This window comes from Eubalaena glacialis, chromosome 2, assembly GCF_028564815.1.
Source record: "Eubalaena glacialis isolate mEubGla1 chromosome 2, mEubGla1.1.hap2.+ XY, whole genome shotgun sequence".
Lineage (NCBI taxonomy): Eukaryota > Metazoa > Chordata > Mammalia > Artiodactyla > Balaenidae > Eubalaena > Eubalaena glacialis.
In genome coordinates this window covers 154,355,068-154,381,354 of record NC_083717.1, presented here as the reverse complement: position 1 = coordinate 154,381,354, position 26,287 = coordinate 154,355,068, and the positions used below count along the sequence as shown (strand labels likewise).

General features: G+C 35.3%; 1 protein-coding gene across 7 annotated transcripts in view; it reads right to left on the bottom strand.

The window, feature by feature from the left end:
- Positions 1–26,287, bottom strand: part of PCNX4 (pecanex 4) — a 42,755-nt gene that overhangs the window by 1,721 nt on the left and 14,747 nt on the right. For all 7 annotated transcript variants that reach the window (XM_061182634.1, XM_061182632.1, XM_061182629.1 and 4 more), the window contains 8 exons: positions 24,698–24,877; positions 24,100–24,614; positions 23,751–23,851; positions 23,503–23,625; positions 18,711–19,071; positions 16,032–16,135; positions 11,626–12,662; positions 11,074–11,260 (listed from right to left, as the gene is read on the bottom strand). In XM_061182634.1, coding sequence (XP_061038617.1) covers positions 11,074–11,260; positions 11,626–12,662; positions 16,032–16,135; positions 18,711–19,071; positions 23,503–23,625; positions 23,751–23,851; positions 24,100–24,614; positions 24,698–24,877 — 2,608 coding nt within the window. The remainder of the gene's footprint in view (positions 1–11,073; positions 11,261–11,625; positions 12,663–16,031; positions 16,136–18,710; positions 19,072–23,502; positions 23,626–23,750; positions 23,852–24,099; positions 24,615–24,697; positions 24,878–26,287) is intronic.

The window sequence follows — 26,287 nt, the reverse complement described above, 5'->3', positions numbered from 1 at the left end:
ATGATGTTGAGCATCTTTTCATGTGCTTATTGTTCCATTTGTATATTTCCTTTGAAGAAATGTTTATACAATCCTTTGTTATTTTTAAATTGGGTTAAGTTATGCTACTTATGGTCTAGCCCTCTAGTATATTTTTCACTTAGTTCTTTTTTATAATTTCTATCTCTATTGATATTCTCTATTTGATGTGAGATTGTCATCATACCTTCCTTTACCTCCCTTTTTAAATTGAGATATAATTGACATATTAGTTTCAGGTGTACAACATGATTCAGTATTTGGATATATTGTGAAATAATCACAATAAGTCTAATTAACATCCATCACTTCTTGAGATGAGAACTTTTATTATCTACTCTCTTAGAAATATAACAATATACAATCAGTATTATTAACCATACTGTGCATTGCATCCCCAGGTCTTATTTATTTTGTAACTGAAAGTTTGTACCTTTACCAATTGCACCCACTCCCACCCTCTGGCAACCACCAATCTGTTCTCTGTGTCTATGAGTTTGGTTTTTTTCTTTTTAAATTTTTAGATTCCACATATAAGTGAGATCAAATGATATTTATCTTTGTCTGACTTATTTCACTTAGCATAATACCCTTAAGGTTTATCCATTTTGTCAGAAATGGCAAGATTGCCTTTTTTATGGCTGAATAATATTGCAGTGTGTGTGTGTGTGTTTTCTTTATCCATACATCCGTAGGTATACAGGTTATTTCCATGACTTGGCTATTAAAAATAATGCTGCAATGAGCATGGGGGTGCAGGTATGGTTCTGAATTAGTGTTTTCATTTCCTTTGAAATAAACATTCAAAATTGAAATTGCTGGATCATACGGTAGTTCTATTTTTAATTTTTTGAGGAACATCCATATTGTTTTCCATAGTGGCTGCATTAATTTACACTCCCACCAAAGAAGGATTCCCTTTTCTCCACATCTTAGCCAACACTTGTTATTTCCTGTCTTTTTGATAAGAGCCATTTTAACAGGTTATGAGGTGATAGTGGTTTTGATTTGCATTTCCCTGATGACTGGTGATGTTGAGAACCTTTTCATGTCCCTGTTGGCAAACTGTATATCTTCTTTGGAAAAATTCATATTCAGTCTACTCAGATCCCCTGCCCATTTTAAAATCAGATTTTTTTGTTTTTGCTATTGAGTTATATGAGTTCTTTATATATTTTAAAACATAATAACCCCTTATTAGATATATGTTTTACAAATATTTCTCCCACTTTGTAGATTGTCTTTTCGTTTTGTTGATGATTTCCTCTGCTGTGCTGAATGAAGCTGTTTATTTTTTAATTTAATTTAATTTTTTTTTGTTGTTGAGCCACACAGCATGTGAGATCTTAGTTCCCCAACCAGGGATCGAACCTGTGCCCCTGCAGTGGAAGTGCAGAGTCTTAACCACTGGACTGCCAGGGAAGTCCCCGAATGAAGCTTTTTAGTTTGAAGTAATCCCACTTGTTTATTTTTGCTTTTGTTGTCAAATCCAAAAAATCATTACCAAGACCAATGTCAAGGAGCTACCACCTATGTTTTCCTCTAGGAGTTTTATGGTTTCAGGTCTTCCATTTAAGTCTTTAATCCATTTTGAGTTAACGTTTGTGTATAGTGTTAAGACAGTGGCCCAGTTTTCATAACACCATTTATTGAAGAGACCATCTTTCCCCCATTGCATATTTTTGGCTCTTTTGTCATAAATTAATTGACCATATATATGTGTGTTTATTTCTGGGCTCTCTATTCTGTTCCATTGACCTATGTGTCTGTTTTTATGCCAATACCATACTGTTTTGATTACTATGGCTTTGTAATATAGTTTGAAATCAGGAAGCATGATGCCTCCAGTTTTGCTCTTTCTCAAGATTGCTTTGGCTATTTGGGATCTTCTGTGGATCCATACAAAGTTTAGGATTGTTTGTTCTATTTCTGTGAAAAATGCCACTGGGATTTTGACAGGGATTGCACTGCATCTGTAGACTGCTTTGGGTAGTATGGACATCTTAACAATGTTAATTCTTCCAACCCATGAGCATGGAATATCTTTCCATTTATTTGTGTCTTCAGTTTCTTTCATTGATGCCTTATAGTTTTTAGTGTCTTTCACATTCTTTTAAAAATTTACTCCTAGGTCTTCCTAACTTGCCTTTCTGAAAGTTCATTATTAGTGTGTAGAAATGCAACATATTTCTGTATATTAAGTTTGTATACTGCAACTTTACCAAATTCATGGATGAGTTCTAGTAGTTTTTTGGTGGTGTCATTAGGATTTTCTATGTATACTATCACATCATCTGCAAACAGTGACAGTTTTACTTCTATCTTTCCAATTTCGATTCCTTTAATTTCCTTCTCTTCTCTGGTTGCTGTAGCTAGGACTTCCAATACTATGTTGAATAAAAATGGTGAGAGTGGAAATCCTTGTCATGTTCCTTATCTTAGAGGAAATACTTTCAGCTCTTCACCACTGAGTATGATGTTAGTTGTAGGCTTCTCATATATGGCCTTTATTATGTTGAGGTATGTTCCCTTTATACCCACTCTGTTAAAGAGTTTTTATCATAAATGGATGTTGAATTTTGTCAAAAGCTTTTTCTGCATCTATTGAGATGATCATATGATTTTTTAAAAAATTGAAGTATAGTTGATTTACAATGTTGTGTAAGTTTCAGGTGTACAGAAAAGTGATTCAGTTATACATATTCATAAATACATATATATAATATATTCTTTTTCAGATTCTTTTCCATTATAGGTTATTACAAGATATTGAATATAGTTCCCTGTGTGATATAGTAGGTCCTTTTTGTTTATCTATTTTACATATAGTAGTGTGTATCTGTTAATCCCAAACTCCTAATTTATCCCTCCTCCCCTTTCCTCTTTGGTAAAAATAAGTTTGTTTTCTATGTCTGTGAGTCTATTTCTGTTTTGTAAATAAGTTCATTTGTATTATTATTTTAGATTCCACATATAAGTGATATGATACTTGTCTTTCTCTGACTTACTTCACTTAGTATGATAATCTCTAGGTCCAAACATATTGCTGCAAATGTCATTATTTCATTCTTTTTATGGTTAAGTAATATTCCACTGTGTGTATATATGTATGTATACGTATGTATGTGTGTATGTATATATATGTGTGTGTGTGTAAACTGGGTTGGTCAGAAAGTTCGTTTGGGTTTTCACGTAACATCTTACAGAAAAACCTGAACAAACTTTTTGGCCAACCCAATATATATTACATCTTCTTTATCCATTCATCTGTCGATGGACATTTAGGTTGCTTCCATGTCTTGGCTATTATAATAGTGCTGTTATGAACACTGGGGTGCATGCACCTTTTTGAATTAGAGTTTTTGTATTTTCCAGATATATGCCCAGGAGTGGGATTGCTGGATCATATGGTAACTCTAGTTTTAGTTTATTAAGGAATTTCTATATTGTTCTCCATAGTAGCTGCACCAGTTTACATTCCCACCAACAGTGTAGGAGGGTTCCGTTTTCTCCACACCCTGTCCAGCATTTATTGTTTGTAGACTTTTTGATGACGACCATTTTGACTGGTGTGAGGTGGTATCTCACTGTAGTTTCGATTTGCATTTCTCTAAAAATTAGCAGTGTTGAGCATCTTTTCATGTGCCAGTTGGCCATCTGTATGTCTTCTTTGGAGAAATGTCTATTTAGGTCTTCTGCCCATTTTTTGATTGGGTTGTTTGGTTTTTTGATATTGAGCTGTATGAGTTTGCATATTTTGGAAATTAATCCCTTGTCGGTCTCATTGTTTTGCAAACATTTTCTCCCAAACCATAGGTTGCCTTTTAGTTTTGTTTATGGTTTTCTTTGCGTGAAAAAGCTTTTAAGTTTAATTAGGTCCCATTTGTTTATTTTCCTTTCATTTCCATTGTTCTAGGAGACAGATCCAAAAAATTTGCTGCGATTTATCTCAAAGTGTTCTGCCTATGTTTTCCTCTAGGAGTTTTATAGTATCTGGTCTTAAATTTAGGTCTTTAGTCCATTTTGAGTTTATTTTTGTATACAGTGTTAGAGAATTTCTAATTTCATTCTTTTATATGCAGTTGTCCAGCTTTCCCAGCACCACTTATTGAAGAGAATATCTTTTCTCCATTGTATATTCTTGCCTCCTTTGTCGAAGGTTAATTGACCATAAGTGTGTGGACTTATTTCTGAGCTTTCTATCCTGTTCCATTGATCTATGTGTCTGTTTTTGTGCCAGCACCATACTGTTTTGATTACTGAAGCTTTATAGTATAGTCTAAAGTCAGGGAGCATAATTCCTCCAGCTCATCCTTCTTTCTCAAGATTGTTTTGGCTATTCAGGGCCTTCTGTGTTTCTCCATACAAATTTTAAAATTACTTGTTCTAGGTCTGTGAAAAATGCCATTGTTAATTTGATAGGGATTACACTGAATCTGTAGATTGCCTTGGTTAATACAGTTATTTTAACAATACTGATTCTTCCAATCCAAGAACACGGTATATCTTTCCATCTGTGTTGTCTTCAATTTCTTTCATCAGCATCTTACAGTTTTCAGAGTACAGGTCTTTTGCCTCCTTAGGTAGCTTTATTCCTAGGTATTTTATTCTTTTTGATGCAATGGTAAATGGGATTGTTCCCTAAATTTTTCTTTCTGATATTTCGGTTTTTTGTGTATAGAAATGCAACAGATTTCTGTATATTAATTTTATATTCTGCGACTTTACCAAATTCACTAATGAGTTCTAGTAGTTTTCTGGTGGTGTCTTTAGGGTTTTCTATGTAAAGTATCATGTTATCAGCAAACAGTGACAGATTTACTTCTTCCTTTCCAATGTGGATTCTTTTTCTTTTTCTTCTCTGATTGCTGTGGCTAGGACTTCCAAACTATGTTGAATGAAAGTGGAAAGAGTGGGCATTGTCTTGCCTGCAAGTCCTTGTCTTGTTCCTGATCTTAGAGAAAATGCTTTCAGCTTTTCACCACTAAGTATGATGTTAGCTGTGGGTTTGTCATATATGGCCTTTATTACGTTGAGGTATGTTCCCTCTATGCCCCTACTTTCTGGAGAATATATTTTTTTTATCATAAATGGATGTTGAATTTTGTCAAAATCTCTTTCTGTATCTATTGAGATGATATGTTTTTTTACTTAATTTGTTAATGTGGTGTATCACATTGATTGATTTGCGGATATTGAAAAATCCTTGCATCCCTGGGAAAAAATCCCACTTGCTCCCGGTGTATGATCCTTTTAATGTACTGTTGGGTTCAGTTTGCTAGCATTTTGTTGAGCATTTTTGCATTTATATTCATCAGTGATACTGCCTGTAGTTTTCTTTTTTTGTGATATCTTTGTTTTTAGAATAGTTTCAGAAGAATAGGTGTTAACTCTTCTCTAAATGTTTGGTAGAATTCACCTATGAAGCTATGGTCCTGGACTTTTATTTGTTGGGAGTTTTTAAATTACTGATTCAATTTCAGTACTGGTAATTGGTCAGTTCATATTTTCTATTTCTTCCTGGTTCAGTTGTGGGAGACTGCACCTTTCTTAGAATTTGTCCATTTCTTCTAGGTTGTCCATTTTACTGGTGTATAGTTGCTCACAGCACTATCTTATGATCCTTTTTGTTTCTGTAGTGTCAGTTGTAACTTCTCCTTTTTCATTTCTGATTTTACTGATTTGGGCCCTCTCCCTTTTTTTCTTGATGAGTCTGGCAAAAGGTGTATCGATTTTACTTATTTTTTCAAAGAACCAGCTCTTAATTTCATTGATCTTTTCTATTTTTTTAGTCTCTATTTATTTCTGCTCTGCTCTTTGTTTCTCTCTCTCTCTCTCTCTCTCTGTTTCTTCTAACTTTGGGTTTTGTTTGCTCTTCTTTTCCTAGTTCCTTTAGGTGTAAGGTTAAGTTGTTTGAGATTTTTCTTGTTTCCTGAGGTAGGCTTGTATTACTGTAAACTTCCCTCTTAGAACTGCTTTTGCTGCGTCCCACAGATTTTGGATCATTGTATTTTCATTTTCATCTGTCTCTAGGTATTTTTAAAATTTCTTCTTTGATTTATTCAGTGATCCATTAGTTTCTCAGCAGTATATTATTTAGCCTCCAGGTGTTTGTGGTTTTTTGCAGGTTTTTTCTTGTATTGATTTCTAGTCTCATATTGTTGTGGTTGTAAAAGATGCCTGATATGATTTCAGTTTTCTTAAATTTACTGCGACTTGTTTTGTGGTCTAGCATGTGATCTATCCTGGAAAATGTTCCATGTGCACTTGAAAAGAATGTGTATTCTGCTGCTTTTAGATGGAATGTTCTGTATACACCTATGAAGTCAATCTGGTTTAATGTGTCGTTTAACACCAGCGTTTCCCTATTGATTTTCTGTCTGGAGAATCTGTCCATTGATGCAAGTGGGGTAATTAAAGTCCCCTACTATTATTGTGATACTGTTAATTTCTCCCTTTATGTCTGTTAATACTTGCTTTAAGTATTTAGGTGCTTCTATGTTGGGTGCATAATATTTGCAATTGTTATATCGTTTTGTTGGATTGATCCCTTGATCATTATGTAATGTCCTTCTTTGTCTCTTGTTACAGCCCTTGTTTTAAAGTCTCTTTTGTCTGATATAAGCATTGCTAACCCAGCTTTCTTTTGGGAAAACAACCCCATTCACAATTGCATCAAAAAGAATAAAATACCTAGGAATAAATCTAACTAAGGAGGTAAAAGACCTGTACTCATAAAACTATAAAATATTGATGAAAGAAATAGAAGATGACACAAACAGATGGAAAGAGATACTGTGTTCATGGATTGGAATAATTAATATTGCTAAAATGACCATACTACCCAAGGTAATCTACAGATTCAATGCAATCCCTATAAAAATACCAATGGCATTCTCCACATAACTAGAACAAATAAGCTAAAATTCGTATATAAACACAAAAGACCCCAAATAGTCAAAACAATCTTGAGAAGAAACAAAGCTGCAGGTATCACACTCTCTGAATTCAAAATATATTACAAAGCTACAGTAATCAAAAGTATGGTACTGGCAAAAAAACAGTACATAGACCAATGGAACAGAACAGAGAGCCCAGAAACGAACCCACACATATGTGGGTGATTAATCTATGACAAAGGGGACAAAAACATACAGCGGGAAAAAGACAGCCTCTTCAATAAACGGTGTTGGGAAAACTGGACAGCTACATACAAATAAATGAAACTGGAGTACTCTCTCATATCATACACAAATTCAAAATGGATTAAAGACTTAAATGTAAGACCTGAAACTATAAAACCTCTAGAAGAAAACACAGGCAGTAAGTTATTTTACATGAGACTTAGCAATACATATTTTTGATATGTCTCCTCAGGCAAAGGAAACAAAAGCAAAAGTAAACAAATGGGACTACATCAAACTAAAAAGCTTTTGCACAGTGAAGGAAACTATAAACTAAACGAAAAGGCCACTTACTAAATGGCAGAAGATATTTGCAAATAATATACCTGATAAGGCATGAATGTCCAAAATATACAAAGAACTCATACAACTCAACATCAAAAAAAGAAACAACCCGATTTAAAAATGGGCAGAGGACTTGAATAGACATTTTTCCAAAGAAGACGTATAGATGGCCTAAAGGCACATGAAAAGATGATCAACATCACTGATCATCAGGGCAAGGCAAATCAAAACCACAATGAGATATCACCTCACACCTGTCAGAATGGCTATTATCAAAAAAACTACGAATAACAAGTGTTGGTGAGGATGTGGAGAAAAAGGAACCCTCAAGCACTGTTGGTGGGAATGCAAATTGGTGCAGCCACCATGAAAAACAGTAAGGAGATTCCTCAAAAAATTAAAAATAGACCTACCATATGATCCAGCAATTCTGCTCCTGGGTATTTATCTAATTAAAAGAAATATAGGACTTCCTTGGTGGCGCAGTGGTTAAGAATCCACCTGCCAATGCAGGGGACATGGGTTCGAGCCCTGGTCTCGGAAGATCCCACATGCCACGGAGCAACTAAGCCCGTGCACCACAACTACTGAGCCTGTGCTCTAGAGCCTGCAAGCCACAACTACTGAGCCCGAGTGCCACAACTACTGAAGCCTGCGTGCCTAGAGCCCATACTCTGCAACAAAGAGAAACCCCCTCAATGAGAAGCCCGCGCACCGCAACAAAGAGTATCCCTCGTCCCCTGCAACTAGAGAAAGCCTGTGCACAGCAACAAAGAACCAATGCAGCTAAAAATAAAAAATAAATAAATTTTTTAAAAAAAAAGAAAAGAAATATATGCACCCCTATGTTCATTGCAGCATTATTTATAATAGCCAAGATATGGAAGCAACTTAAGTGCCCATCAATAGATGAATAAATAACGAAGATGTGGCATATATACAACGGAATATTAATCAGCCATAAAAAAGGATGAAATCTTGCCATTTGTGACAACATGGATGGACCTAGAGGCTATTATGCTAAATGCAATAAGTCAGATAGAAAAAGACAAATATGATTTTGTTTATATTTGGAATCTAAAAAACAAAACAAATGAACACACATTAAAAAAAAAAAAACAGAAACAGTTATAGACACAGGAGACAAACAAGTGGTTGCCAGAGGGGAGGGAGAAGGGGAAGGGGATGGAGAGAGGAAAGAAATAGGTGCGGGAGATTAAGAGGTACAAACTTCCAGTTACAAAAAAAATTTATTCCTAGGTATTTTATTCTTTTGATGCAATTGTAAATGGACTGTTGTCTTAATTTCTCTTTCTGATAGTTTGTTATTATAGAGTGTAGGGTTTTCTATATACAATATCACATCATCTGCAAATAGTACCAGTTTTACTTCTTCCTCTCCAATTTGGATGCCTTTTACTTCTTTTTCTTAACTAAAGTGCTCTGGCTAGGACATCCAATACTATGTTGAATACAAGTGGTGAGAGTGGGCAACCTTGTCATGTTCCGGATCTTAGAGGAAATACCTTCAGCTCTTCACCACTGAGTATGATGTTAGCTGTGGGCTTCTCATATATGGCCCTTATTATGTTGAGGTAGGTTCCCCCTATAACCACTTTGTTTCCCACTTTGTTTAGTTCTTTAATCATAATTTCCTTCAGTCCTTTGAAAATACATATAAAATAGTTACTTTGATATCTTTGTTAAACCTGACATGTCGTTGATCTCACAGGCCATTTCTGTCATGTCCCCCCTCCCACCACCCTACACATGGGTCAGACTTTGTGATTTTTTTGTTTTTTTTTCATATCGCCTAATTTTTGTTGAAAACTGGACATTTTAGATAACACTGCAGCAATTCTGGGTACTGATCCTCTCTACCCCACACCCCATGGCTTGTTATTATTATTTGCATATTTGCTTAGTGAATGGCTGGATGACTTTAGTGAAGTTAATCCTACCTCCCGTTCAATTGTGAAGTCTTTGATACTGCTCCTCAGGGAGTGCAGCCTTTTGAGTGCCCACAGTTATGATGGGATGGCAGTGGTTTTGGCAAGGTTCTCTCTGTTAAATGCTCACACCCAGCTGGTTGCTCTACATTTTCAACAATGACCTGGGACCTAAATTGCTCCAGAGTGATCCAATTAAATTTGGGCTCCTTTGAAAGAACAGTTTTGGAGGTCAGTGTTTGAGATTTGTTTTGACCCCAGGAGGGCTCTTCTCTGCTGTTTCTTTCCCTGGTTCTCTCTGTTAATCTACCTGGCCTGCAGTTCAGCTGAGACCTCTAATGATTTTACCAATTGCCTCTAGTAACTTTCACCACCACCTCCACTGTTTTTTGAGGAACATCTTAAGCTTTAGTGTGTCCACACTATGTGCAAATGAAGTCACTTCCTTTGGTAAGAGATCTAGAGCTTTTTTTTTAATGGTCTGCTTCTCCCAGTGGGCAGAATCTCTGAGCCAGAGCACAGGAACTGGGGGGTAAGACAATGGCGCACTTCTGAGTAACACCTATGCTTCAGGACATGTGTTTGGTAGAGGGGGAGCAGTAAACTCAGGTCTTCTTGGCTTGCCTCTCCCACTGTGGAACCCCCACAGACAAGGGGGATCAGGCCCCGCTATTGTCAGTGGCACCAGGCCCAGGTAAAGCCTCCATCCAACAAGTTGGGGGTGGCCAGAAGGGAGTTCCAACCTCTTGATTACACATGCCCAGAACCAAGCCTCACAATAGGCAGGTGGGAGTAAGATGAGAAATGCTGAAGTCCTTCCTCTTCTGGGAAAACAGTCCTCCAACTGGGAGCTGAGGGGAGAGGGAGCCCTGTGTTCTTGGCCATACCAGTCTGAGTGGAGTTTCTGTCTTGCTGAGCTGGGAGGGAATGGGTCTTGGTTCAAATAATGTAGTCTCTAACTGTTCTTAGGTTTTAGAAGATTTTCTTTAATAAATGTTTATTTGCTGTATGCCCTTAGGACCATTTCTAAGACTTTAAATGGCTGTTTTTTAAAAATAACTTTCATCATTTTCATTGGGAAGCACACGTGCAGTAACACCACATGTGGAACCCACAATAAGCTCATAACACTGAATCTTTCATATTGTGCACACTCAATGACATTTTAAATGCAATGAGAACAAGTACTAAATCTTAAAAAAGGCATTCCTTATTTAGAGTCTCTCTGAATTTTCACAAGTCAGACTTGCTTACAAATTACAAATTAATTTTTCTTCTAGGATTCAAATCCAAAGTAATAATTCATACACTTGAATTTGCCATATAAATACAACCCATTTAGTCAAATATGCTATAGCAAATTACATTTACTTGACTATCTTATAGCTCAGTTACTGCATAATAGCTACACAACATTCTTTATTGGCTCCTATTAGCTTTGCAAAAGTAAATAATCAGTCATTCTAGGACTGGATTATGTTGGCCATAAAATCATGATTACAAATACCTTAATACTATAATTAATATATTTATACCTAGAATGTTATCTCTATCACTTAGGTTAAATACTTTATAACTGATTTCTATTCTTTAAGGTTAATATACGAACATGTTTAAGAACACATTTTTAACCTTACCATATTAGGATCATACCCCAGAGAAAACAAGTATGGTTTTTCTTGTAAAATTGCTTCCTTCCACTTTTCATCAGATACCAAACCAATGTACCAGTCACTTTCATATTCTTCAAGGCAGTTAGTCAGCTCTTTAAAGTCTTCTATTGGACCTAAACTTGCTTTATCAATCATTAGTTTCAGAGTATACCTAAAACATGGAGAAACAAAGAATTTTAGAATTTTAAAAATCAACTTTATAGATGAAATAGATTTTTAAAGACACTGAACTGAAATCATACATATTTCAGAAAAAAAGATCTGGGAGAAATGATAAGAGTTAAAACAAAACAATCCAGTAAGCCATACAAAAAATAGGTTCTCCACATAAACAAAAACAAAGTACAAATTTAAGTGTGCTCCTGATATAATCAGAGTACATACCAAGCATTTTTCATTTTTTGGAAAGTGAATATTTTTTAAAATTAGAAATGAAAGAGCATCTCCTTCTAGGTTATAAAAAAATCGACATTTTTTGGCCAATGTTACAACTTGTATGTAATCAAAATGAATTACCTGAAAGCTTTTAGGGCTAGTTGGAACAGTTCTGGCTTTTCTGTGAGCCAATCCAAGGCAAGAGACCAAGGGAAAACACCACTGTAGACTCTCAATATATGACCAGGACTAGGAATCATATTGTCTACTCCAAACAAACTAAAATAACAAGTCATTACTGCATGAACATAAAAGTCTTTTAAAATTCTGTCCTTTGCAATTTCTTCCACTACATTTGAGGCATTTTCTTCTGAATGAAAACATTCCAACTGCCTTAAAACAAAGTGGTACCAGTCTTCTGGAAATAATGAGCTCATCTCCTTCACTTTGGAATTAGGCAAACAATTAGATATCCACTCTTCAGGTAAGCTTAACAAGTGAGAATGAGAACAACTGAACTCCATGAGAGGGATGTATGCCATGGCTTCTTGTTTTCCTTTGTCAGTAGCAGGGTATCCCAGTGCAACTGCTTGGTAAAGACTATTTTCAGTAACTGTGCCTGCAGAATGTTTACCAACCCTCTGTGATTCCACTGATCCTGGAATAGGCAAATTTATACCTGGCAAAACTTTCAACTGATCTTTTTCTTCTTTTCCTTTTTTGATAGTTGGCTCTTCACCAAAAACATCATCCGACCAGTCATCCAAATTTTCTGAATTTAAACTATCTGTGTCTTCTGGGGATTCAGTTTGTGGTGAAGTATTCAAAGCAGGCAGGATTATTAGAGATGCTTTCCCTTTATTTTCAGTTTTGTGAACATTTTCCTGCACGTTGGACCTTCTGGAACAGTACTGAAGAAGTATCCACACAAGTACTTTAACAAGGTCACCTTTAAATTCTTTTAAGTTGTCATGGGAATCAATTATGCCAGACAGGACATTCCTGGCATCAGAATAGAGTTTCACAGGCAAAACAGTACAGGGTGTCAAGACATTTCCCAAGTGTTCATTAATGGAACATACTCTTGCATATTCTTCTTGTTCAAAGGCACCTTCAAAAACTTCGTCAACTCTTCGAGCTTCAGCAGTATGACAGGAGGTCTCTTGCAATTCTAACCCCTAAAGAGGAAATAAGAAAATACTTGAGTTTATGATCACTTATTACACAGAGAAAAGTAACTAGTTTTGTAAATGCTCATGGATTGGATTCTCAAAATAAAAATATGTAAAATGCAAAGAAAGTCTTTAACCCAAGAGCTACACCTTAATTCAAACTTAATGACACTTAATACATTTGATGTTAGATACAGATATGAAAAATAATGCTATATTTTTAAAGAAATTTTAGAAATTCCACTGGAAATTGGCAAAACAATTTTAATGAGTATGACCATAATTTTAAGACTGTACGTCAAGGTTGAATCACACTTGTTAAAAACTTTTAAAAATTATACAAATTTGGGGGGGAGCAAAATTGGAACTACACAATATGCACATTAGCTTTGTATCCTTTCCATCCTACTTTATATGAGAGCAGTATTCTACTATATGGATATGCCATAATTTATCTAACCATTCCTTTGTTCCAGTTAAAAAAATTATAATAACGTAAAAATAATACAGATTTATATATTTGATTATTGTGTATCTCCTCCAACTACAATATAAACTCCACAGGGCAGCTCTCTTTTGGTTACTACTGTATCCTCAGTGCCTAAACTAGTACCTGGCACACAGTGAGGGAAGCAACAAATATATGCTGAAAGAATGAATATTATGAATACATCCTTATATAAATTTTAAACCCATTTTGATTACTTCGCTAGAAGGAATCACTTGAAGAGGATACATCAGGTCACTGTTTACTATTATTATTATTATAATTATTGCTTATTTATTTATACATCTTTACAAAACTACCAGTGATTTTAATAAAAGGCAATGCTGGGCTTCCCTGGTGGCACAGTGGTTGAGAGTCTGCCTGCTAATGCAGGGGACACGGGTTCGAGCCCTGGTCTGGGAGGATCCCACATGCCGCGGAGCAACTGGGCCCGTGAGCCACAATTACTGAGCCTGCGAGTCTGGAGCTTGTGCTCCACAACAAGAGAGGCCGCGATAGTGAGAGGCCCACGCACCGCGATGAGGAGTGGCCCCCGCTTGCTGCAACTAGAGAAAGCCCTCGCACAGAAACGAAGACCCAACACAGCCAAAAATAAATAAATAAATTAAAAAAAAAAAAAAAAAAGGCAATGTTGTTAGGTTGTATTAATGATCCAGGGAAAGAACACGGAATGTGACATCAGAATCTGCTTTTAAATCATGGCTCTGCCAGATGCTAGTACACAATCTTGAGTAGGTCACTTACCCCGAGATTCCTTTTGCTTCTCTTTCAAAGAAAAATAACCCTGGCACATAGGGTTGTGAAGAGTAAAGCAAGTAATGAAAGTGCCTTGTCAAATTTAAAGTGTTATATAAATGTTAGTAGATGGTATAGCTAAGCAAGCTTGTGTCCGGAAAAATGAAAAAGAAAGAAAAAAAGACTGCCACCAAAAAGTATACCTTGATATCATATATTTCATGGAGCACGAAAGATCAATAAAAGGACCCACATTATTAGGTATTATAAAACTGTACCATTAAAAAAATAGAACTAAATTAAGCAATGAAAATGTCCTCCATATTCTGCATGATTTTTTGCCTTCTCCTACTTGTACATGTTAGACTAGAGCAGTAGTTCTCAAACTTTAGGTGAGTCAGAATCACTGGAAGGCTTGTTAAAACACAGACTGCTGGGCACTCCCCCAGAGTTTCTGATTCAGTAGGTCTGGGGTGAGGCCTAAGAATTTCCATTTCTAAAAAGTTCCCAGGACATGTTAAAATTACTGATCTGGAGAACTGCATTTTGAGAACCACTGGACTAAAGGAACAGCTTTTTAGTCACCAGCAATTTTATCCAATCTGCACTAAGACAAAAAAATTCATTCATTCACTACTCATTCAACAAATATTTATTAAGGGCCTACTATGTGCCAGGCACTGTTCCAGGGGCTCAGGATATATTCTCCAAATAAAAACAGAGATCCTTGCTCTTGTAACATTTATATTAGAGAGTGGAGGAACACAGGTAATCAACAATAAAATTAATAAGTAAATTACATAGTTTGCTAGAAGGTGTAAGTGTTATGAAAATAGAGAACAAGTAAAGCAAGCAAGGAGGACTGGAAGTGCAGGCAGGAATGGGAGTGGGTATTCAGTTTTAAATAGGATGCCCACAGTAGACCTCACTGGGGAGGTGACATTTGAGCAAAGCCTTAAAGGTGGTGATGGAGTTAGCTGTGTGGCTGTCTGAAGGAAGAGTGTTCCAGGCAGAGGGAACAGCCAGTATGCTGGAGTAGGGTGAGATGGTTAAAGTAGCAGATGAGACCAAATAGGGAGCCTGACCATTTAGGGCCTTGGCTTTTACTCTGAACGAAAGAAGATATCCACTGTAGGATTTTGAGTAGGGAAGTGACATGATCTGACTTAGATTTTAAAGATCATTCTGGTTGATAATAGGCTGTAGGGGGCCAGAGGCAGAAGCAGAGAGACCAATTAGGAAGCGATTGCAGCTATCCAGCAAAGAAATGAAGGTGGCTGAAAGTAGGGTGGTGAGAAGTGGTGGGATACAGGATATGACTTAAAGGCAGAGCCAACAGGATTTCTTGTTGGATTGGATGTGGGGTATAGAAGTAAACAAGGAGTCAAATATCACTGGACTAAAGCCCAAATGTTTTTGATCTGAGCCACTAGAAGGATGGAGTTGTCAGCAAGGACTGGGGCAGTCTGATATTAACAGGTCAAGGAAAAGAGAAGGAACCATCAAAGGAGACTGTCAAGGATTAATCCGTGAAACAAGTGAAGAGATGAACTCTGTCAAATTCTGCTGACAGGTCAAGAACGGGTCTGAGAATCAATCTTTGGATTTAGCAATGCCACAGCCATTGGAGACCTTGACAACAGCAGTTTTTACTAGAGTAATAGGTAATAGGGTCAAAAACCTACAGTAAGTTGAAGAGAAAAATGGAAGAAATGAAATTGGAGACATGATTATAAGTGACTCTAATAAGGCATTTTGCTCTGAAAGGAGAAAAACAGGGTATTAGCAGGTAAGGGCAGTGGGGTCAAAAGAAGGTTTTTATATTAAGTTGAGAATGCTTATATGATATAGGAGTGAAGAAAATATTACTGAGTCACCTTTTTGAGATGCTCAACTAGATAGGGATAAAAAGAATAAGACTGGATGAAAAAGGGGCAAGTGTATTTTGTTACTATGCTCTATCATACAGTCAACACTAGTCTATCAATATGTGCATATTGAAATATACTTTAACAATCCTAAGTGTTTTCACAAGTAAAAAAATACTCTTCCAAAGTGAGCTATTAATTCTTTGATGTGTGCATAACAAAATTTTTACACATGTACTCGAGAGGTTTCAAATGCACATTGACCTTAATGTTAATACAGCAATAAGTATAGCCACATTCTAGAATCATTATCCATATTAAACGATCCTGAAAACGGCCCAAGTAATGAGACCCAGGTAAGAGGAGACCTAAAACAAATTAGAAAAAAAAAGTAAGTAATTGTTCAAGCTTGTTTTATTTTGCCACGTGAATCTTCAAAATTAATAACACACTTGGAACTAATTAATAATTCTTTCTAACCTCTTTTTACGTCAAGAATACAAACAACTATCCATTGCATATCAGGAGGCATTAAATTAAGCTCTTTACAGGAACAGTTGGAAGAGAAAATCTACAGGTGATAATTTATAAGAATTAAGCATATATTTTCCAGAAAAACAACAAATTAGAACCTGTTATGTAAAACCCTAAATACATGTTAAATATATTAGGAAAATATATTAAATATATAAAAGCCAACTTCACATTAATGATTTAAAACATTTTGGACATTTTTATATACATGCCTATAAAAGTGTTTTGTGGTGTTAAAAATTTACATAAAGTGCTATCTACCACACTGTACAAATACTCTTAAAACTTAGTTTTTCTCTCAACATTGTCTCTGAGACATTATATATTGACTACAAAGCTCCTTCACTGTAACTATACTGAGAATTCATTGTATGAATATAGCTGAATTTAAATATTCATTTCCCTGATAACAAACATTTCAGATGTTTTCCAATTTTTCACTATTATAAATAATGCTGTATAAATTATCTTGGTACAAGTCTGCTTGTACAATGTATTACGTAGAGTTAACATAGCAGAAATAACTGCTGTCTGTTGAAAGGCCTGCTTACAAAGTTGGCCCTTGGCTGGAAACTGGGAACTTGTATTTCAAAAGAGCTCTCACCACCCTAACTGATAAACAGGCTCGCATTGTGCCTAAACTGTCTGTGCAAAGAATACAGTTTATACTGAGCACTTGCTTTCCTTTTGGGAGTCTGGAATTTTGGTATTTGGTAGGCAGCGGGTGCCTACATGACCAGCCCTCAATATAAGCCTTAGGCATTGAGTCTCAAATAAGCTTCCCCAGTAGTCAACATATACACATACTGTCACAACAAGGTGCTGGGGAATTTAGCACATTCTGTGTAACTCCACTGGGAGAGCACGCCTGGAAGCTTTCACCCAGTCTCTCACCCCATGTGACTTTTCCTTTGCTGTATTTGTTCTGCATCCTTTTGCTATACTAAATCTTAGCTATGAGCACAACTATATGCTGTCCTATGTGTCCTCCTAGAAAATCATCAAATTTGGGAATGGTCTTGGGGACCCTCAAGACACATGTGCAAGAGTTTCTCTAGAATTGCAATCACTGGATCATGGAATCTAAAACTGGAATCCCTAGGCCATGGGATATGTACATCTTTACTACAGACTATTAAGTTTACTCTTCAAGGTAGCTGTATGAATTTACACATTCCCTTTCAACAGGGTTTGAGAGTTCCTGTTCCCCACTCCCTAGCCAATATTTGTTAATGTCAGACTTTTTTAACATTTTTGTCAATCAGATGTGTGTGAAATGTTACCTCACTGTTTTCTGTTTTTCCCCCAGGAAATACTTTACAACACACTTACTGGTTGAATATAATTGATTTGATAATAACGTATAATTTCTACCTTATTACTAAGGTATTTATTATTTCAGATGTGAGTTTAACCTTACAGGCGTTTTAAAAAGTGGCATTGCACTATATAATAAAAATTAATTGGAACTGTATGAAAGTATTAAAAGTGTAGAATATTTCCTATAAGAAAGGAAAATGATTATTCATAAAAAATTTGTATTACAAAAATAAAATTTTTCCTAAATTATCTCACTTAATAGATAATTAGAAAAGTTCAACCCAAATAAACATTTCATTAAAACTCTAATTTTAAATTGCTACTCTCTGCCAGGGGAGTCAGTCTGCTAGGAAGTCACTGGACATACCTAAAACAAGTTCAGGGGCTAAAGCATACAGTAGGAGACAACACACTATTGTCATCGGCTTGTACTTTATCTAAAACCAACCTTGAGAAGTACAATATAGCTGAATTTACAGTTAGTGTATGATGAAATTATAAAATTATCACAAAATTATAATTATAATATTAGTTCATTCTCATCAAACTTCTTGCTAATATTCGTATAGCACTTCATTTTGGGAGGTTACTGATCACTGACCAAAGCTTTTATGGTACCTTACCCTCTAACCTTGTCAGACAAGTTGCTAGACATTAACTAATAAGATACAAGCAAATTCCTTTAACCTCTTCAATCTTATATTTATATAATGCTAGTTTTCACTCTTTATGGGCCTAAGCTGTTACATCTACTTGACATGAACTCATTAAAATTCATGAAAATTTTGGGATAAGGTGTTTTCATGTTTCATGGAGGGACTATAACTTGATTTTAGTCAAGAAAATGTTTTTTAAAAATTGTCACATCACCTAAATGAAATTTTCACTTGGTATTTTTATTTTATAGCTTTATTTCCCTCAAAATAAGGAGTAGGAGATATACTTCTTCATATTTAGTCTTCCTGCCTGCACATCAAAGTATTAGAATCTGTATAACAGTTGGATCAAAAGACTGTTTTTCTGTGTGTTCATTTTTTTGTACTTTAAATACATTTGTGAGGATTTCTTAAGCACAACCCATTTACTTACCTAAACTTCCAGCTGCCATTGCAGACTGCAGGGCAGTGTTCAAACTCGGGACCATCTGGTAGTAGTACACTGTATCTGCACACACACAGGCTGTGGTGCCCACAACTCCTGGCCAACTCTGAATAGGTCGAGGAAACCCCACCAAGAACAAAGGAAGGGTGAAGAGGGGGAGTAAGGGAGAAGAGAGTAGTGTAGAAAAAACTATGAAGACCAACATGAATGGAGAGAAGACAATGTTGAGTACACATAAAGTGGTGGTTGATTTTCTACGTTTTTTCTCTGTCCATGATGCCAAGAGTACGGTCACAGCAAACTGCAATTTAGAGATGAACTGAATCAGACGATCACGCATGATACCAACCTGCAGAGGCATAAAAATGAAGTTTTTATTCTTAAATACCTTTCATAAATTTTCAAGATCATATAAGAAAAACAATATAATTTTATTACTGCTCCAATATTTTTAAGGAAATAGCCCTTATGTGAGATCCTTTGTTATAATTTTCTCCAATCTCACACTTAATAAATGAGACTACATTTTTAAGTTTCAGCTCTCTTAAAAAAAAAGTAGTACTAAAGAGAACAGAGTGCTGTCTATCTTGAGGTTGATTAAGCTTTGCATTACATGCTTGTTAAGTCATGAGAACTAGCAGTAGTAAACAGTTAAGCAACTATCCTTAATTTATCCTTATTTTAGAGAATATTTTACAGATTAAGAAACAGACATCATGCCATAAAACAAACCTCAATAGACTGAAATCATACTAAGTGCATTCATACAAATCATGAAAAGTATGTTCTTCAGTCAAAACTGAATTAAATCAACAATAGAAAGAAATCTGGAAATTAAAAGACAAATTCCTAAATAACCAACAGGTCAAAGAAGAAATCACAAGATAAACATGAAAACATTTTCAGATGAATGAAACACACACCAAAACTTGTGATACAGCAAACCCAGTCCTCAGAGGGAAATTTATAGTTACAAATGCCTATATTGAAAGAGCAAAAAGATCTTAAACCAATAACCTAATCTTCCACCTTAGGAAACTAGAAAACAAAGAGCAATTAAATCTCAAGTAAGCAGAGGTAAGGAAATAATAAAGATTGGAGTGGAAATTAATAAAACAGAGAACAGAAAAATAATAGAGAAAAATCAATGAAACCAAAAGCTGTTTTTTTGAGATCAGCAAAACTGACAAACCTTTAGCTAGACTGACCAAGAAAAATACATAGAAGACTCAAATTACTAAAATCAGGAAGGAAAGAGATAACATTGCCAGCAATCTTACAGAACAAAATAAAAAGAATAAAAGAATATTATGAACAACGGTATGCCAATAAATTAGATCACTCAGATGAAACTGACAACTTCCTAGAAAAAGACATAAATTACTGAAACCAACTCAAGAAGAAATAGAAAATCTGAATATACCTATAACAAGTAGAGAAATTGAATTAACAATTTAAAAGCTACCCAAAGAGAAAAGCTGAGGCCCAGATGGCTTCTATACTACAAAATATTACATAGTACAGAATATTTTAAGATACATACTGAATACTACAAACATTCAAGATTATTTTTTTTTTTTTTTAAACATCTTTATTGAAGTATAATTGCTTTACAATGGTGTGCTAGCTTCTGCTTTACAACAAAGTGAATCAGTTACACATATACATATGTTGCCATATCTCTTCCCTCTTGCAATTCAAGATTATTGATATGAAATTCCCAACTCATTCTATGAGGTCACTGATATTCTGATACCTAAACCAAAGATAAGAAAAGAAAGCCACAAATATATACATCAGACAAAAATTCTCAACAAAACACTAGCCAACTGAATCCTGCAACATAAAGACAAGACTATACACCAAGACTGAGTGAGATTTATTACATGAATGCAAGATTGGTTTAACAACTGAAAATCAATATATTACACCATGTTAGTAGATTAAAGAACCAAAACCACATGACTATTTCAATAGACATAGAAGAGGCAAAATCCAACACCCTCCATGATAAAAAAATTTAACTAGGAATAGAAGGGAACTAAAAGCAGGAATGGTAAAAGACAGACATCAACTTAATGGAGAAAGACTGAATGCTTTCCTCATAAGACATCCACTCTTACCTCTTCTATTCAACATTATACTGGAGGTTCTAGCCAGGGCAATTAGGTAAGAAAAAGAAATGAAAGACATCCAGATTGGAAAGGAAGAAGTAAAACTATCTTTACTATATCTAATTTGCAGATGACATGATCTCATATACAGAATATCCTAAGAAATCCACTAAAAACCCTTTAGAAACAATAAAATATTTCAGTGAGGTTTCAGGATATAAGATTAACATTAACTAATCAATTGCAGTTTATACTTGAGCAATAAACAACCCAAAAAATTAATTAAGAAAACAATCTACTTATAATATCATCAAAAAGAATAAAATACTTAGGAATAATATTTAATAAAAGTGTAAGACTTGTACACTGAAAACTACAAAACAATGTTGAAATAAAGAAGATATAAACATGAAGACATGTCATGTAGATGAAGGGGAAGAATTAATATTTTTAAGACAGCAACGAAGCCGAATCTAGCCTCTGTATCCCGACACTGAATTGAGTCTCGGAGACAAGAGTTTTGGGTGAAGTAGAAAAGAATAGCTTTATTGCTTTGCCAGGCAAAGGGGGCCACAATGGGTTAATGTGCTCAAAACTGTGTGTCCCACACCCGGGGGTGGGGGTGGTGGAGGTGGGGTGAGGAGTTTTATAGTCAAGGGGAGCAGGGTTGCTGGTAAGGATCAGGGTGCCTTGCTGCATTCCTTCAATCCAAAGATCATCTGGCATCAGGTGATGACGGGCAAACTGTGACCTTCTTTGGAATGAAGAGTGCTTCATCAAGTAGTTAACACCTTCCATTTGGTGGGGGTTTTAGTTCTGCAGAAGAGCTCAAAGATATTGTTATGTGTATCCCTTGAGCGGGAACCAGGACCCTGCTCCCAAGGCTGCACTATTGTTTCTTGACTGCTCCTCACTTGTCTCTCCATCCTCTCCCTTCCCCGATTAGCAACTGTTTGAACCTGCCCTTTGGAACTCAGGGAAGGGAACACAGAAAGGCTTTTGTGCCCAGGAGCCCCACAGGGTCCTGCTCGGTTTCAGCAATATTCCCCAAATTTTATCTACAGATCCAAGGCAATCCCTATCAAAGTCTCAGATGCCTTTTTGAAAAACTTGAAAAGCCAAAACCAATATTTCTATGGTAACACAAAGGTACCAGAATAGTCTAAACAATCTTGAAAAAGAACAACAAAGTCATAACATTCACACTTCCCAATTTTAAAACCTACTACAAAGCTACTGTGATCAAGACAGTGTAGTACTGGCATAAGGATAGACATATAGATGAATGGAAAAAAGAATAAAAGCCCAGAAATAAACCCTTACATTTGTTTGATTTCTGGCAGGGTGCCAAGAAAAGTCATTGAGGGAAGAATAGATTTTTCAATAAATGATGCTGAAACCATTGTACATCCATATACAAAAGAATGGATTTGGAACCCTACCTCATAACATATACAAAAATTAACTCCGAGTAGATCATAGACCCAAATGTAAGAGCTAAAACTATCATAGACCCAAATGTAAGAGCTAAAACTAGAAAACTCTTAGAAGAAAACATAGCAAATCTTTACGATCTTGAATAGGCAGTGTTTATTAGATATGACACCAAAAATACAAGCAACAAAAGAAAAAAATAGATTGAATTTCATCAAAATTAAAACTTTTTTGCTTCAAGGGACATTATCAAGAAAGCTAAAGACAACCTACAGAATGGGAGAAAAGTTTTGCTTGTCATATATCTGTCAAGGAACTTGTATCCAGAATATATAAAGAACTCTTAAACTTAACAATAAGAAGTCAAATAGCCCAGGTAAAAATGGGCAAAGAATTTGAATAGACATTTCCCCAAAAACATACACATAGGGCCAATAAACATATGTAAAGATGAATCATTAGTATTCAGAGAAATGCAGTATCAAAATCATGAAAAGACCCATGAAAATGCTATAATGAAAAAGTTAGACAACAACTGTTGGTGAGAATGTAGAGAAATTAGAATCCTCATACACTGCTGGTGAGAATGTAAAATGGTGCAATCACTTTGGAAAAATGTTTGGCAATACCTTGAAGTGTTAAGACATAAAGTTTGTGCATAACTGAAATTCCAGTCCTAGGTAAACATACCTGACAGAAATGAACTCACACGTCCATATAAAAACTTGTGCTTGAATGTTCATAGCAGCATTATTCATAATAGTCAAAAAGTGGCGACAACCTAAATATCTATCATTTAATGAATGAATCAACTAAATGTGATATATCCATACAATGGAATATTTTTCAGCAATAAAAAAGAATAAAATACTGATACATGCTACAACATGGATGAATCTTGAAAACATGTAAGAGAAAGAAGCCAGATGCAAAAGACAACATACTGTATAATCATATTCGTGTGAAATGTCCAGAATTGGCAAATCCTTAGAGACAGAAAGTAGATTAATGGTTGCTGGGGCTGGAGCAGGGAGTAGATGAGATGGAGAGCAGAACGGAAATGACTATTAATGTGTATGAGGTTTCTTTTTGGGATGTTGAAAATATTCTAAAATTAGATTGTGGTGATGGCTGCGAAGTTCTGAATATACACCACAGAACTTTACACTTTAAGTGAATGATTTTATGGTATATGAAATACATCTCATTAAAGCTGTTAAAAATATATTTACCAGTAAGAGTCTGATTCCTGTATCCAGGTTTCGGTTCCACCATATGTCTGTATTGGAGATCAACAAGTGCACTGCTGATACAATGACTGTCTCCAATAAAGCATTTTCTGTATTCTGCCATATCTGCAGTACACAAATTTACCAATTTATTAGGCAGAATTTGATAATCTAAGTAAACTGTTAGAGTAAACAAAATCATAATTAAATTTGGGAATAGGAAAATACTATTAAGTGCATATTAGCATTACCATTCTAAAAGCTCTTGTGAATCCGATGGAGACAGACACAGAGTGGAGTCCTTGTAAGGAACTGTCCAATGAAAGAAATGCTATCATAGCAAAAGGTGACACTAAGGCAAACAAAAAAAGAGACAAATTTAATGAAGGCAAAATAACCCCTTCTACCATATTTTATTTTGGCCTATGAGTATTTTTATGAGCACGTTTAAGCAATGAGCTAAAAAAACCAATAAATAAACCAAAACATAAAAGAATAAACACTTGTATGCAGTATAACATTATACAAATACAGGAATTCCATAATATTTTTGTACACTTCCTAGATAAAATATAAGTTTATTAATATTTGTCTTCCTACCTAGATTTATCAAAATCCGTCTGACAACACCAATCTTCATGAGCTTTGTTTGCTTCTCTAGGAATAAAGTCACAGTCTGCGCATGCTTTGGATAGATAGGGTTCCGGAAAATTCCAAAGATATAGACACTTTGAATTTCTTTAAGTATCCATAGTATTATAAATAATATCATCAAAATATAGCCAACAATAGCCTGGGGACTGTTTTTGGAAATCTGTGAGAAACCAGCAAAGTGATGCAACAAACCAGTTTCTAAGAGAGCCAAGACTAATACAATGCTGTAGAAAAGGTATTCCTTCCAAGTAAACTGTTTTTCTGAACTGTTGGGTAAAGCCTTAGATTTGGTTCCAACTCTGTGTCCGGTCACACTGTGTTTGAAGCCAAAAACCATCTCACTTAGGTTAAGACTCAGTAAGAATCCAAGTCCAGTCATGAAAAGAACCACACCAACAGTGCTGGGAATGAAATATGATGTTACGGCTGTTCCAGTAGAAATGATGAACATTATTAACAACCTGCAGAGGGAAAAAAAGATCTGCTTGAAAAGAAAAAGTGTTGAGAATAAATTACATATCATTTTAATATTTAAAATAATTACCGTAGGTGGGTTGACATAGATGAGCCTCCAAGGCCAAACTCTAAAACCTGCTCCATTGCCCATAAGAAAAGTGCATCAGGTGGGGGTAGGGTCCCGAGTGCCCACAGAAAGGGTAAAAATATAAACAAGATGTGTAAAATCTGATTCATTTGTTCTAGAACTGGTATATTTACCATAAACCTACAATAAAAAGAAAATATTTAAATCATACAAAACAATAAATAGAAGAAGATCTTTAAAGGAAAAACAAAACACATACACCTCCCTCTACACCCCACCTCTGCCCTGAAACAAAAGAATATTTACAGGAAGGTCCTAATCCCAAATTGCAAAAGATCAAAAACATAAATTGTGACCACTGTCCTTCCCCTATACCAGCAAGTACTCAATTGTATACAAGTGTAGTACAGGGCGAAAATATTTCTCCCTTAAATCTTTAAACTACATTGGCTGCAATTCCACCAATGATTCTATAGAGTTTAAAATTTTTAAATTTAAAATTGCAAGCAACCCTGGGAAAGCCAAAGCCTTCCTGCTGTTCATATCTTAGTAGCTAGCAGAGAGTAAGCTCTTCTCTTTTTCCTACTCTCTCCTGTACTGTCTTGCTCCCAGGTCCTGGAATTTGAAGTCAGTATATTTAAAATCAGAGGTCAGCAACATTAGGTTATGAACATGGCTCTGTGGGTTAGCCTGGGAATTTAACAAACATATAATATTGTTTCTATTTTGTATAAACAGTGGTATGGATTTGAGAACACAAACTTGTACAACACAGTCTCATAAATTAGTGAAGGCTTCTATCTTAAGTGGAGAAACTGGTTTTTGGTACAGCACTTACCAGTTAAATGTAACATTATCAAATTGTTTCAAATAATTTAACAAAAACTTTAAAGCACAGAGGAATAAACATTATCAATATGTTACTAAGTTTTTGGAATAAGGTTAGCCAAACACCTTGCCTGGAAACCAACAACGCTGCAGTACTTACAGAGTTCCAAACACAACTTTCAAAAGAGAAAACTAAATCTCAAAACTTATAGCATAATAATTGTACTTGAATATCTGAGCTGCTAGGAATCAAAGTCAAGGAGAAAGGCAACTAATATTTATCCACTTAAGTGTATGTTAATAGCCGAGAAGCAAATGCATAGCAACTATGATTATAATAATGGTATAATGTGCTTCCTTACACAGATATCAGGACAATGCCAGTTAATGCACTCTGCTTCATAATGCATGTCCTTCAAAATTTTTATAAGCAGAGAGAATTAATGAACACAAGGTTAACAATGTGATCCTAAATCAGAGGATAATACTTTCTGTAGTGTAGTTTTAAAATAAAATTCATTTCATTCTGAGAAGAAAACACTCCAGTAACAAAAAAGAAAATCAAACCACACACAATAAGCCATAGGAAGGTCAAGGAAAACATGTAGATTTGTACAGTTTTTGTCTTTTTTTTTTAAAGACAACACTTCTCTTGCTAACATATTCAAGGAAAGGATAATTTGTGTAAAAATAATGTATACTTAGGAAATATGTTACCCAAGTTCTATTTTACCCCCCCAATCTCTTTTCGTTCTTAAAGTA